Here is a 14,692-nt window from a genome sequence, read left to right on the forward strand (position 1 = left end):
CCCGGAGCAGCCGGGGAAACCGTAACCAGCGCTCGGCAGGAGACGAGCGGCTCCCCGCGCCCCGGCGGGCAGCGATTTGGGCCGCCTCTCCGCGGAGAGCGAGTCTGAGAGCTCCCGCGGGAGGGGGGGGGGGGGGCCGGCGGCAAACGGGCACCGCGCGGCCCCTCCGCCGGCCCCGCTGTCCCGGGGGGGCTGGGGGCGCCTCCCGGACAAGCAGCCGCCCCGGCCGCCGCGAGGAGCCCAGCCCCGCGCCCCCGGTCACCGCCCCGGAAGCGCTGACCCGGAAGGCGCTTGGAGGTCATGCCGGGCAAGATGGCGGCGCCCAGGCGGTGAGGGGCGAGGGCGCCGCGGGAGAGGCCGCTGCGGCCATGAGCGCCGCTCGCCCGTGCGGCGGCCCGCGGGCGCTGGCAGGTACCGGAGGCGGGGGTAGCGCTGGGCCGGGCCCGGCCCGCCACCGTGGGGCTGCGGGGCGTCGTCGGTCGCCGGGGCTGCGCCGGCCCGGGCGGGCACCGCCGCTGCTCGCTGGGGCGCCCCCGTTAAGCCTTACCGGCGGGTCGTTGCCGAGATAAAGCTGCTCCTAACGCGCGGAGCCGGAGAGGGAGACGCCTAAAGCGCAGCTCTGTGAAGGGCCGGGGGATTGGGGAGGACCCCCAAACCGCGGAGCGCCCCGAAGCGCCCGCCTGGGCCTGCGCGCGGCCGGCCGCCGCCTCACGCTCTCCCTTGCCTTCCGACAGGCTTATTCGTGTGGCACCTCCGGAAAAGGGCGTTTCGGCAGATACCCTGCAAGTTCGTGCATCTGTGCCGAGCCGCCAACGGCAGGCTGACCACGTTTCAGTGCTTCAGCTTCCTCAGGCGAATGGTGAGTCAAGGACTGCGTTCGTCCGCCGTTGTCCGTTCTCAAATTTGTGCTATGCGATGAGTCAGACTGGAGGTTAGCTGGTAAAAATAACACTTTTCCTATCTGCCCAGCTCAAGCAAGCCCAAGCATCCCCTTTTCTGCATTGTCTCAGAGTTTCGTGCTTGGGAGCTAAAACATCTGAGGGTGGAGGAGAGGCGCCTTGGAAGCACGCCAGGGCAGTGCCTTGTGCCGCAGCGTGTCCCCGACCTGGCAGGGGATTTTCTGTGCCTTTGGAGTGGAGTGCTCATCTCACATAGAGAACCCCTTCTTAAACTATTTTTAAGGTTGTTTTTTAAACCACTGCTACAAAAAACAAATCTTGGCTAGCAGATGTATGAGTGGCAGATGAACTCGCTCGCTTAGCTAGTGCATTCCTATTTAAAAGTTAAAACAGTTAATTTGAATCAAAAGTCCTGAGCTATTTAGCTTAGCAGATTATCTTCTATAGTTTGGCATTAGTTTTTGGTGTAAAAAGAACTGTAATTGTCATTTGTACCCCCAAATAGTACCTTCTTTGTTGAACAGTTGTATCACAGATAAGATAATGGTAGTGAAGATGTATTTCGCTCTCTCCTGAGTGTGTTCTGGTCCTCATATTTTGGAGTGGATGGATGGAATCCATCCATGGAATATGGATGAGATTAAGTCTCACATCTCATGATTGCTTTGATTGCAAGAAGCAGGTAATTTTGGTGTTATTTTTGGAGCATCAGTTATGTTTGAACCAGGAGGTGGTGGGCCCTTCCGCATGTGGGTCACCACATCTCAAATTTTTTTTTTATTGTTGATTTGAGCTGTATTCAGATTAGTCATTTAGAGTTGAAAAGCTTCAAATCCTTCTTCGTCACTGTAATAATTAATTTGTACAAACTTTAAGACATAATTAGCTAAAAGTGATATCTTTTTACATTTTGTGCTTGATGTATACAGGAAAATTTTAGGAACGAAGATTGAAAGATAGGAGAAGCTACGTGCCCTTTTTCTTCTTCCTTACTTTATCTTATAAGGGATGTAAAAGAGCAGAAACAACTGCCTTCTAACTTTCCATGCAATATTTTATTCCTTGTAACCATTGCAAAAAAATTGTCAAGTCTAGTAAACTGATATGAAGTTTGGGATAGGTAGTGACTGATGTGAGAGATGTTTTTACATCATAGGAGGTGGATTGTATTTTCTAGCATTTTCTGATTTTTTTTTTTTCTTTCATATGTTACAAGTATGCAAAAAATACAGAGCTTTAGAGACTGGATTTTTTTTGAGCATGTGTGCACTTCTTTGTTTAAAGGTGAAGTAATGGGTTGTAAACTAAATGGTGTTACCTGATAGTTCTGAATATGGATAAAAGAAAGTTTGCAGTTGAAACTACAAGGGAAGCAATAATTTGTCTTGAAGCAATTCTTCAGTTTTTGCAGTAGTTGTGAAACGGAAAGCTGCCTTTGCTGTATCTTGTTCAATTTCAGAAACCTTTTTGCAAATGAAAAAAGTGTTTGAAATTCAGACTAACTCAACATCATATCATCATAGAAAGTTTTCCTCTTAAGAGTAATAGAGCAATAATAATAGTGTTAATAATAACCAGAAATGGGCAGAAACAGCTTCTAACCTATTCATCTTAATATTTATCATTCTATTTAGCATGTAACACAACACAACAAAGACCTCAGCCAACGAGCAAAACCTAAGTCAGATTCAGTTGCACCTCCTTTTCATGAGAGTCAACAATTAGGTCAGGAAAAAACGGTTATACACAAGATTAGACCAATTTCACCTGTTCATCAAACTTTGTCTGAGACGTCAACCAGAAATGAGCTGCGAGAAATGACGTCAGCTGCAGAAATAGAAGGCTCAGTATCGTCAGTAAAAGCAGGATCCAAAGAAGAAAGACAATGGAAAGAAATGAAGCTACAGCTGGATGAATTGCCGGGAATTTTGGCACGTTTGTCCAAAATTAAGCTTACAGGTACTACTGGTATTTTTTTCATTTCTGGGCATCCTATCTGATTTCAGGGTTCCTTAACATGTTAATAGTATTGTGTATGTTTTTATATAGTAATTTCCACCTTAGTGACCCAAAGTATCTCGGTAATTTCCATCAAATGTGTGCAAGGAAAAATAGTTTTGTGAAAGTATATAATAGTTTGGCCATTAAATTTGTTTAAATACAATGAGGAGAGCTTACATCATATAACCAAGTAGCTTTTGGGGATCATAAGCAAGTGTTTGTACAAATCTGTGCTCCAAAGAAGGCAAAACTTGATGGTGCCACTGGTAGTTATCAGTAGTATTCTTCTTATTGTTTCTGCTTATCAGTAGAATAATTTCCCATTATTAATTAAAAATGCATTGAGGGAAGACTGGATTAGGAAGTGATTTTAAAAATGTTGCATTAAGTATTTAAAATCTCTGTGCTTAAGCTTACCAGTCTTCTGTCGTATATCCTTACCTTTTACTTTGGTGGTGCTTCTCCTGAAATTCATATTAAAATAGAAAATACAGTAGTGGAAAATGATGTGAATAATTTTGTGATTTACAGAGAAAAAAAGTTTGAGTGTGACCATTTCAGTTTTCTAAAATAAGGTACTTCCCTAGTCAATAACAGAGTTGTACCTTCAAACCAGTTGTCTGTTAAATTGTTGTCTTCTAGCCTAAATAAATTTTACTTTATTCCAACAGTAATATATAACATGTGTATATGTTACTCCTTTGCCATTAGATAGTGCTATATATACTTTATGCCTCTGGAAGGTGGAATGTTATGACATTTGTAATGATATGACCAAGCCCTTGCATCTTCTCTGTATCAGGGCAAGGACTAGAAAAATAATTTCCAAAGTCCGTTACTCTGGTGCTCTCTTCAGTGGGCCAGAGAGGTTCTTGATAATAACACTGTTCTTTGCCATAACAATTTGTTCTATTTCATCAAATAAAAATCCTGAAGTCTGTTTACTTTTTGAAACTTCTTTTCTTGCAGTATTTATGTTGTCATGCAAAAATCGTTTTGAACACATGCAGCGTGCGATGGTTTGCTTTATTCTCTCTAATAAAGCCTTATAGCTTTCAGTGTGGATGAGAAATCTCATGTTTCAGATTCAGCGAAGCTGATCTTGTCTATATGTCCAAATGTTCCTCCAACCACTTTAAAGAAACTCAGACTCTGCATGTTTATCTTATGCTGGTAAAGAGCTGTGTTAGAAGACTTGAGGAAGGGAAAACATGTCTTTTAAGACTTTGGCACGTCCCTTTTGCTTATTATCATTCATAATCTCAGATTTAAGAGTATAAAAATGTCACTGGCATTTTCAGCAGCTATCACGGTTTTTGAACGCAAACTGCAAAATGGCAACAGCTTTGTGACACATGCAACCTGAACTATAGTCTTTTGTTTTTTCTGCTTGTTATAGGTCTTGCTCCCCCCCCCCCAGCTGTTCAGTTTTAGTAATATTTTGTTTCTGTAGTGCCCATCATGGATAAATTTAGCACTATGTGAACAGTTCTGCTGGATTGTTCATATCTGGCATCTTTTCAATGAGGTGATTTTATTTAAGTGGCTCTTTCACGTGAACTTGAAGCCTGTGATAGTTATTGAAGTGGAATTAAATTTAAAAAACCTCAATAGATTCAGATATAAAAAAGTTAAAATGCCATGATTAAATGGCCACTTAAAAAAAAAAAAAAAAAGTGAATGAACTGTTGTTGTAAGCGCTTAAAACATACGTTCTTAAATTTTCTGATATTACTTATGGGTAAGCTCAGTGTTAGTATGTATCACATCTGAGCATTATTGGTGTCCCTCAGAAAGGGAGTTTCAAGAACTGGGCTGAGAGTGAAGAATACTTTTTTTCTGGAGGGGAAAAAAACCAAGTGATGCTTTTTTTTGTGTGTGTGTGTGGCCTCACTGCTGCCTGGCAGTGTGCCACAGATGTCAACAGCTTCTAGCAGGCTCTCGTTTAAATCTGGCGTATCAATATTGACTCGTGCAGAGCACCACTTCAGTTCTAAAATCTGGTGGTACTTGAAAGCTGTGGAAGGCAATGGTTACAGAATTTTGTTTGCTTCAAGATCGCCTGTTCTTTTGTCTAAGTCTGTTTTCAGATGTGCTGTTCTTGATCCAAAGCGAAGTGTAGTAGTAAACTTTGTTGAGAAGGTGTAGAGGTGAATAAACAAAACCAACCAAACCACCCCCCCCCTCCCCAAACCCAGAAAACCTCTCTTCTCGCTGTGATCTTTAGGTATGTGGAGGGGAGGATGTCCTAAGGTGGGGAGATTTTATTGGAATTAGAAAGAAAGAATAAGTTGAGTTTTGCTTGAAGAGAGATTTGCAGGAGGGGAGGTCTGATACTGGTCTTTTTTGCTCGTACGATGGTTCAGGAGACAGCAGCAGCAAAAATACTGGGCACAGTGTGCAGAGCAAGGAAATGGAATTAGCTTTTTTGCAAGTTGTGTAACCGCATGGAAAAATTATATTCTGTAAGGAATATGGTAGTGTGGTTCTTTGTTTTTTTTTTGTTTTTTTTTTTAAAGTAAATTCTCTCAAGTCAGTTTTTATAAATGACACGCAAGCTCAATTCATTTCACCCATGAAGCTCTGATAGATCTCATATCCTGTGTGGGTTTTTTGGCTGGCGCTTTATTTATACTTTTTAGAGTATAAAATAACAAAAAAACAAACTGTGCATTATGCTAAAATGGGGTGTCCTTGTGCCCTGTTCTTTTCCTGCTGCTGAAGTAAAGTGAATGTTTGTTTGTATTCTGAACTGTAATTCACCTTTGAACGGAAATGAGTTTAGCCATTACCATACCCTCCTGCTTCATGTAAACTGCAGCTCTTATGCCACTGCCATTAGAAACTGCTTCACAACAGGAAAAGATTTTTGTTTATATTCTTTTGCCGTAAAAAACGATTAGGGAACTTTTAATTCCTTGCTGCGTAATCTACCTTTTTGGTTTCGATTTCCATCTTTTCTCTGTGTCGGTCTCTCTTGGCTGCTCTCTGAACAGCTGCATCTTACCATCCTGGCACTTGGAAAGCTAATGCATCTGCCTGATAAGTTTTCAGAATTATAAATGTCATTGTTTTCAACTTTATTCTAAAGTTCATGCGTAGCTGAGAACAGGAAAAAGATGGGATGATACGGTAATAGGAGTAAATCTAATAATTTACAATGCAAACACATCATTAAGACTTTCAGGTTGTCTCATCTTCTTAAATTTAACTTAAAGTTTACATTTAAGTAATGTTTCCCCAGTGATCACAGATAAAAACTAAGATGAGCTATGTGCACATAAACACAGGAAAACTAAACTTCAGTTTTCAATCCCCATTTAATTTGGGGGAAGTGCAGTGATGGTGCAATACGCCAAATGTTGAATATTCTCATTAGACATTTCACTATGGTATGAACGTGTTCTCGCTCTTGCTCCCGTAGCAAAGGATGTCTTGCACATTGGTCTTTTGGTGGGGAAGACCAGCCAAATGTATATCACGTTATGTAGCAAATATCTGAGAAGTGGGAATATAAATATCAGTCAGATGTAAATTTAATTACTAATTTCTAAACAGCCGCGGTGTTTTTAATCTAAATTGCAAGCTCAATGAGGAGGAGGCTGTCTCTTTAGCGTATCTCTACCGTGCCTGGAAGAATGGAGTCCTGGCTCACAGCTCCCGTCGTGGCTACTGTAATACAAATCTCCATCAGTTGCTTGATGAAAGGCATGCTAATGCCCATATGTTTCAAACATTTATCTATTTTTCCCTTATCTTGCATTTTAATATACTGCAGCTAACATTTTCATTTGTCTTCACAAACATATTAATTTGTGTCTGTAAAGATACTTTTTTAAATGCAATTATTCATTAACCGATTGCTGTTTACACAGAGTCCATATGCAAAATCAGTCTCCATCCCAAAGGTTTTATGCTCTTTTTATGGCATGTCATTGCAAAGCACTTTTATTTTCCTACTCTCCAAAGCCGTTTTAGAGTTTTGGTAGCATTCTTTTCGAAGCACATTTTAATAATGGATCTAATCAGACACGATTAGCCCTGCTTTTATTACTGGAGACCTGTTTCAGATCTGAACAGAACAGCTTCCATCCTGAGTGACTTGCTTTGGTTTGGTGTACGTGATATCCATAGAACGACAGGGACCTGCAAGTGATGCTTCAGGTGGACATCTAGTCCTTTCCTTTTGCCCACGGCAAGACCAAGTTTAGGTTTGTCATGCCTGACTGATGTTGTCCTGTCTGTGCTTAAAATGATCCAAGAGCGGAGAATCTCCAGCTTCCCCAGGCAGTCTGCTGCAGTGCGTCGCTGACCTTCCTGCTGAAGGACTTCTCTTTGTGCCTGACAAAAACCCTCCTTTGCTGTAATTTAAATATGTTGCTATTTTTCCTGTCCGTTAAGGTATCTGACAACTTTCTCAAAGGAGGCCTATGTTTTGCTGTGTTTCCCTCATTCAGGATCTGAGATGTTGGTTGGTTGGTTATATCTAGTTCTTAGAGTTCAACCTAGTATCCTGTTAACTTTATGTAGTAATAGCTGAGAGTAAATTATCGCTGGTTTTGCCATGGTCTGTATCTTAGGAGAGAGCTAAAATAGGCAAGCCTGAGATACTGTTTAGACCTCTGTAAATCTGGAGTAATTCAGCATCTTTATTAAAGTCATCCCAGTTTTCTGTGGTCAGATCAGAATCAAACCTACCATGCTTTCTCTCATCCAAAAGTAATGTGCATGTTATGGAGTAAATCGCAAGACTGGTGTAATCGGTACTCTGCGGAGGCCTATGAATTAGTTTGATGGGTTTTTTTTAAGGAAAAGAGTCACATGTCCAACTGAGCGGAGTCATTTTGATGCAGTCTGATCAATAGTAGCTTCTCCACAGGAAGGAAAATTTGGACGTTTTCCAATCAGTTGCCAAGATTTTCCTTAAAAAGAGGTTAGGAAGCATCTACACTGTAATTTTCAATTCTTTTTTAAATATGTCTGTAAACCCCAGCACAGAGAAACATGTTTCATAAATCGAAATGGGAGGTTCTGGCTTGATGTAAGGGAAAAGGTTTCACCATGAGGACAGTCAGGCTCTTTGGAACCACGTTGCCCAGAGAGGCTGTGAAATTTTCATCCTTGGAGATGACAAAACCTTGAGGAACTTGGCCTGAATTCAGTGTTGACCTCACTTTGAGCTGGAGGTTGGCTTAGATGACTGCTGGAGTGTCCGTCCAATCTGAGGTAGCTAGACAGCACTATATAAAACCCTATGAGTGAAGACTGCCAGCTACAAAACTGTCCATGGTTTCTGCATCATGCACTTATTAAGCTGCATTTAAAATTGCAGAAGTGGACAAACATGGTAAATTATGAATATTTCCAGGTTTGGAGTCTAAAATTAGTACATTTTTTTTGGCCCACTTCTAGGGAAACGATCCTGTCTTGTTTACGAGAAAGCATTTGCAACCAGAGTTTATCAGGTGTAGCATAAGAGGTTGTGTCTGTGCGCGAGTGATCTTCTAGCACAGAATTATTAAACTGGCAATCGGAAACTTGAGACATTTGCAGCTGACTCACCACATGATCGCGAGCATCCTGCTTCGTCTCTGCGCTCGTTATTTGGACACAGAATCTATTTGTAAAGTGAAGATGGTAACGGTGATCCAGTTTTGTGTGATGGTCCTGAGGGTTATACAACTGCTAAGTAATATAGCAACGATGAATAAATAAGGTACAGGTGTGTGCGTAGGCTAAAATTCAGATAACAACCGGTCTAGTAAAACATTCCATCTGCTTTAGTGGAGTTCTAGTATTTTTTCACTACTTCAACTGACAGTAAAATTTAAATGGTAGTTTTAATATAGCCAGAAACTTTGACAAAGATTAATCCGTGTTCATAGTTTAGGTTATTACTGGGCTACATGTATTCTCTTTTATAAGTATATTTTATACGCCTGTCAGAAAATAGTTCTTAATTTGAGATTATTAAAATAGTAACTGTGATCCTATCAAAGATACAAAGCTTAATAATGGTAGCTTTTTTGCAATTTATTTTTCATGCTACCGAGAAAACTAACAAAATAAGCTATTAGTTTATTTTTCACAAAGTATTTAAAAAATGTAATAGATTAATAGATGGTCACGATCTGCTCACTTTATAATATTTCATTTTAATTTTAAAAATAAATTTTTAAATTAATTTTTTTTTTATTACTGTTCCAGACTCCAGTTTTACTCGGAGGAGTCTGGCCACCTTTAGCGTGCAGGCTGTAATCCACAGCAAGCCCTGGCTATGCCTACCCCAAACAAACCTAAGGTTACAAAGAAAGCGGTGGTCAGACCTGTAACGCTGTTGCTGATCATTGCATTTAGCTTTCCAGAAAACAAAGTGTGAAAACTCAGGAAGGAAAATCCTTCTAATGCGTCGGCTTTCGGAAGGCTGCTTTCCTTTAAGGAGTGCGTAAAGCTCTGTAGTAGAACTACGAAGTTGGGTCCTGCATTAAAGTAGAATGCCTCTGCTTTTCTTCTTCCTCCTTATTTTAATGAGCTTGGTGATAAAGCTGCAGATTATTTGATTTCAAGTGTGTGTGTGTTTATATATATATATATGTATATATTTGTGTGTGTATGTGTGTGTATATATATATGATTGTCAGTACAGAAGAAGAAAGGAAATCTAAAGTTCGGTTGGTTTGCTTTGGGTTTCTACCCTTTTATTTTGGCTTGGCTACTTTTTAATGGGAGGTAAACACATGGCATAGCGATTTGCATGCTATAAATATATATGAAGATTTATAATTACCGTGAAGCTGAAAAGGAATATAAAGAATGATACAGACTGTAGAATTTTTGTGTGTGTTCTTATGCTGGAAGCACTGTAATTCAACCCCCCCCCCCCCCAATCCCTTAGCATTTTCTTTTTCCTTTATACTGAAATTGTAGACAAATGTCCTTTTTTAATTTCTGTTAAAGGTAAATATGTTTAAAAGACATAAAATTAGGTCTGGATTGGGATCATAAGTTTAAATCCTGACTGCTTTTTGAAGAGCATATATAATGTCAACTCTCTTTAACAAATGTTGAGAGGATCAATTCCATCCACTATGCAATACGGTGAAGTTAATTTTGTCCCTAAAGCACTAAACTAACAGGGATTAAAAAACAAACAGAGTCAATGACCTCATTCCCTTGATGTCATCTCCATTAAATATACTTTTCCTCCAGGAGGAAAATGGAAGAGTAAATAATTGCTTCCACGGTGAAAGAAAATAAACTTCCCCGTCCAACGGGAAAATTCGCTTATTGACTCTTACATGTTGCACTTGAATCGCGTGCAGATGAGACACGCAGGGGCTACCTTGTGCTCAGGACACTGCACTAAAAACACCCGTTTCAGTAGCATAAATGAGAGGAGGTACTACAACCTTTTTTAATGAGATCCTAATAAGTCACACAGAAATGACTGACTGAGATTAATCTGGAGAAATCAATGGGAACTTTAATTAGTGCTTTCGCTATACTGTATTAGAATTTCTTTTGAGGTCAGTGTAGTGGTAATGTTAGGCTGCCTGTTTGCCAGTCTGCTCCACCTTTCTCCTTTAGTAAATGAGTTGGTGTTTTCCCATAATAAATTAGTGTAAAGTGCTCTCTGAGATAAGTTTTAATTAAATTCTTGTCTAGAAGTGAAAGTGTGATTTATGATGCCAAAAAATGAATGTAATCACTCTCAGAAATGTAAACGCCACTGTTTCACTATCATCTTTTGAGTGTATACATACATTTTTTTAACTCCGTCAACTGTAAACCAGTGAATTTCCCCAAACCTTGTATTTTCTCGTGCTCCTTACTAAGAAGGGCCAAAGAGTTTTCAAACCCAGATGCTGTATCTTTGACTCCTAAATAAATGTCGTCCAAAAAATGCTGTGTGCTTGCATCCCCGTTAGTCTGTCCAGAGTCTTTACAGAACCGGTGGTTGTTTCATGGAGGATTAAGGCTCCAGCATAGATTCATCTTATGTTAGAATTAGCTGAAGGAGGCTAAATAATTAATGTTTATTAAAATATTCTGCTGTCGATGGGTTTTTAATACTTAGAGGAAAGTTTTGATGGGCAGGAAGTTTTGATCGCTGCCTTTTTAGGATTAAATCCTAAGGTTCTTATGCAGGCACAGCTCTTGAAATTAGTCCTTTGCATGTACATCCTTGCTGACAGGTCTCTGCCTTGACATTGTAATTCTTCATCTTCAGTAACACTGCTTAGTAGGTAATCCAGATATCTTCAGTCAGCAAAGGTTATTTATTTGTCATTTCACTTCAGACAAATAAGAGCCTTTGGAGGAATCAGGAAGATAAGAATATCTTGATTCTTAGAAAAAGATCTTCTAGCTTTGATGCATGTTTTTAATTTGAGCTGGATGAGGTCTGGAGTGTAAAATTATACATGGAAAGTATTGTTTAATTTTTTTTCTGTTTAATAAATGTATTAATTTTAGATGACAATTTTTAGACCATGACCAAGATATTGAATAAGGGGGTTGACTTTTATATTATAAAAAATGTTTCGTTTCATACTGTTTTTTGCCTAAAGCTAGGTTCGTAAGAGCTATTATTTGGGTAGTTACAATATTTGGATTGAGACTCAGATAGCTTTCATTTTAAGGATGGGATTTGCCACACTGGAATAAAGTTATGATTTTGTATGGCAGAACTGAAATGGATTTTTGTTAACCCACTCAAATTTTGAAGCCTTTAAATTTTGTGTACCTTCTTGTGCCTGAAACGGGTATCTCTAAAGGAAAGAGTGTGAACAAATACTTTTACAGTGAAGTTACTGGCTCTACCTAGTGCAGATTGCCTGTCTTTGTTCTCTTTTTGATTTTCTTGACTGCTTCTTTTAAGTTTCCTTTATAATTTGATATAATGAATAACTCTCGATTCAGGATTTTTATTAATGTTGCTTTTCTTCCATGCTATAGACTTTACTCAATGGCATGTGAGTTACTGGAGCAAGCATACTTTGTGCATATGTTGTGGGAGGCTGCAGGATATGTTGATCCTGTAGCAAATTCATAAAATAGGGAATACAGAAACATAAGTTTTATTCTTATCTTTTCCACTAATGTGGAAAACATCCACCGATGCTTCCGGATTTCTCATTTCATCTCTGACAGTTCACCTTCCCGTATTTGTCTTCTTTTATAGAGTATTAACATTAATTGTACTCTGTTCTTGAGGAGCTACTTTGATCCAAAGAAGTAAAAAGTTAATCTGCACTGTGTTTTTTAGAGGGTTTGAAAACCTTATCGCTAGTGGTATGTGTAAAGGAAATGGTTGTTGCTGCCGTGGCGGTGACCTGTGCTCTGTGCTTATGTTGCAGCTCTGGTTGTGAGTACTGCCTCCGCCGGGTTTGCCATGGCTCCAGTCCCTTTCGACTTGACTTGTTTCCTCCTCGCCTCTCTTGGAACCGGACTGGCTTCCTGTGCTGCCAACTCCATCAATCAGGTCAGTACGGCGTCTGCTCGGTTGTACTGCAAGCTGGTACCGTCTTCGTGGCCGAAATGCTGCCAGGGGAGTGTAAGGGAATGGTTGGGAGTGCTGTGCCTTCAGCTGGAGTGTGAGCTCTGACCCGTTAAAGCTGACTCCGTGGAAGGAATACATGACTGTGAATTAAAGTATAGTTGCTAGGCACAGTGTGTTTATTCAGAGTTGAGTTGATGAAGTTTTAAGCCTCCCAATAATAATGTTTATCTTGAAAATACCAAGTATGGGTCACTGGAAATGACACATGCAAAACTGTGTAATTATGTTTTAGGAATAGCTAGTAGGGCTCTAGCCTAATGGGCACGGTTCTGCAGTTGCCTTACTGTATGACTGTGTCAAAGGAATCTAAGGAATGCCTCCAAAGGTCTGTCCTGGGATTTGGGTGAGGTTTGTGTGCTTGTGTTCAAATTTGAATCTGGAAACCTCACGCACAACATCTCTAAAACACACGGAAAATCTCCATTGTTTGCTAGCGGTCGTTTGCTGTTGCAGAGGTTCTAGGTGCCTAAACTTGAGCTTCCTCGCAGGTGTGAAAGTGCCTGCTGAGCTTGAGGCCAAATGCTCGGCTTCCTCGCAGTCCAGCTGTGAAGCCAAGCTGCCGTTAGGCTCTTCCTAAGCCCCAAAGGAGAACCAAACCAAACCAGGAAATGAGTAACACACGCTTGTGGTGTTGGACGGAGCTACAAGCACAGTAGCCACAGTCACTTCCAATTGTAAACATGGCCTGAGAAAGCAGTGGCAGTAGCCGTGCCACCTTTGGTACCTCTTTGTGAGTTCAGCAGTCGCCTGGGAGATGGGAGACCTGGGTTCTAGGTTCCCTCTGATGGCAGAAGACACCAAGGTTTCCAGTAGATCACCTGTCCTGGGATCGTCTTGATTGATTCAAGCCCTTTGATGTTTAGCTTCATAACACCTCAACTGTACGTATCTGATGTGCTTTTCTAGATTTCACCCATAAGCACACGTCTTGCTCAGACTGAAGGGAGGTACAAGCTTTACTGTTTGTTCCCATTGACCTAAAAATTAGAGTCAGCAGCTAAATGTGTCTGTTTTCTCTGTATAATGGGAAGGATGCAGTGTGATTTTGTTAGTTACTTGGAAATCTTTAGATGAAAACACTTAGCCTTTAAAAATAATCTTACTTGTGAAGTATACCTTTGGTTATCATGTACATATTTTTCACAAAATAAGAATGTCTGGGCAGAAAAGCTGCCATAACTAAGGTGAAACTTCCTTGGTTTTGATATGCTCTTTTCCCCCCCTTTTTTCCCCATACTATAGTTTTTTTGTTGTTTTTGTTTTTTTTAATACTAAAAAAGAATAATTTTGGGACCTAACAATCCTTTGAAATAATTTACTGTCGTATTTGGATTGCCTTTTGAACTGGATACTCCTGGACTAAGAAGAGAATTAATTATTTCTCGTTTAGAGACTCTTGTGTAACTCTTCTTTCTCGAGCTTCTGATATAGCTTTCTAGAAATGATGTTAATGCACGAGTAGTTGCTTTTCTTTGTTTTCCACTTGTATGTGTTCCTCATTGCTGTATTTTTTTTCCTGCAAAGTGGCCACTTTACAAACATTTTTAAAACTCTTGTGATACTTAGAAGTACCAGGAATCCTGTCGCATAATTTAGGGTTTGACACTACTGAGGTTTACTGGGATGGGGAAGTTAGGGGTGCAGTAAGTTTTTGTTTGGGTTCATAATTCACTTTTTACTCACTATTGTCTCACCACAGGGACAACATTGATATGCCCTTGAATAGGAAGCTTAGTCCAGCCTCACAGAGTGTAAAACTCTTGCATGACCTTGGCTGAGTGCTTTAACTCTGGCTCATTGTGAGCCTGCTCACTCACCTATGTAGACAGACCTTCAAGGCAACTACTCTTATTAAAGAAAATAAAGAAGTAGAGTTGGTGTCAAAGCAAAGGAAAACAGCTGTAGTTTAGCACCTTGTTTTTCAGTAGATTGTTTTAGTCGATGAGTACTCCTTTACCGATGTTGCTGTTGGTGCTGTTTGCATCAGAGATGGGAATTTGAGCTTCAGTTGAGTTTCAAGATGGGAATTTGAGTTTCAATAAATACTGTAAGCTTGGGTACCCTGCTCAACCTTTGGGAAGTAGCACGCTTGACTTGGAACTTCCTTTTATTGCTACTTTGCTCTGTGCCTTGCTCCCCAACACACATCCTCTTCTCTGGCAGCTCATGACTCATGTTTCCCTTGTTGCTCCTTGCTGTCCCTTAAGGACCTTTCTATGTGATAACCATC

General features: G+C 40.4%; 1 protein-coding gene across 1 annotated transcript in view; it reads left to right on the forward strand.

The window, feature by feature from the left end:
• The first annotated feature begins 251 nt into the window (after window positions 1-251).
• The window catches only part of LOC112995544 (protoheme IX farnesyltransferase, mitochondrial), a 103,319-nt gene continuing 88,878 nt past the window's right edge, over window positions 252-14,692 (forward strand). Inside the window, exons 1-4 of the mRNA XM_026120580.2 lie at window positions 252-411; window positions 735-859; window positions 2,534-2,858; window positions 12,260-12,384. Coding sequence (XP_025976365.2) covers window positions 369-411; window positions 735-859; window positions 2,534-2,858; window positions 12,260-12,384 — 618 coding nt within the window. The 5' untranslated portion in view covers window positions 252-368. The remainder of the gene's footprint in view (window positions 412-734; window positions 860-2,533; window positions 2,859-12,259; window positions 12,385-14,692) is intronic.

The sequence above is a fragment of the Dromaius novaehollandiae genome, chromosome 18, assembly GCF_036370855.1.
Source record: "Dromaius novaehollandiae isolate bDroNov1 chromosome 18, bDroNov1.hap1, whole genome shotgun sequence".
Lineage (NCBI taxonomy): Eukaryota > Metazoa > Chordata > Aves > Casuariiformes > Dromaiidae > Dromaius > Dromaius novaehollandiae.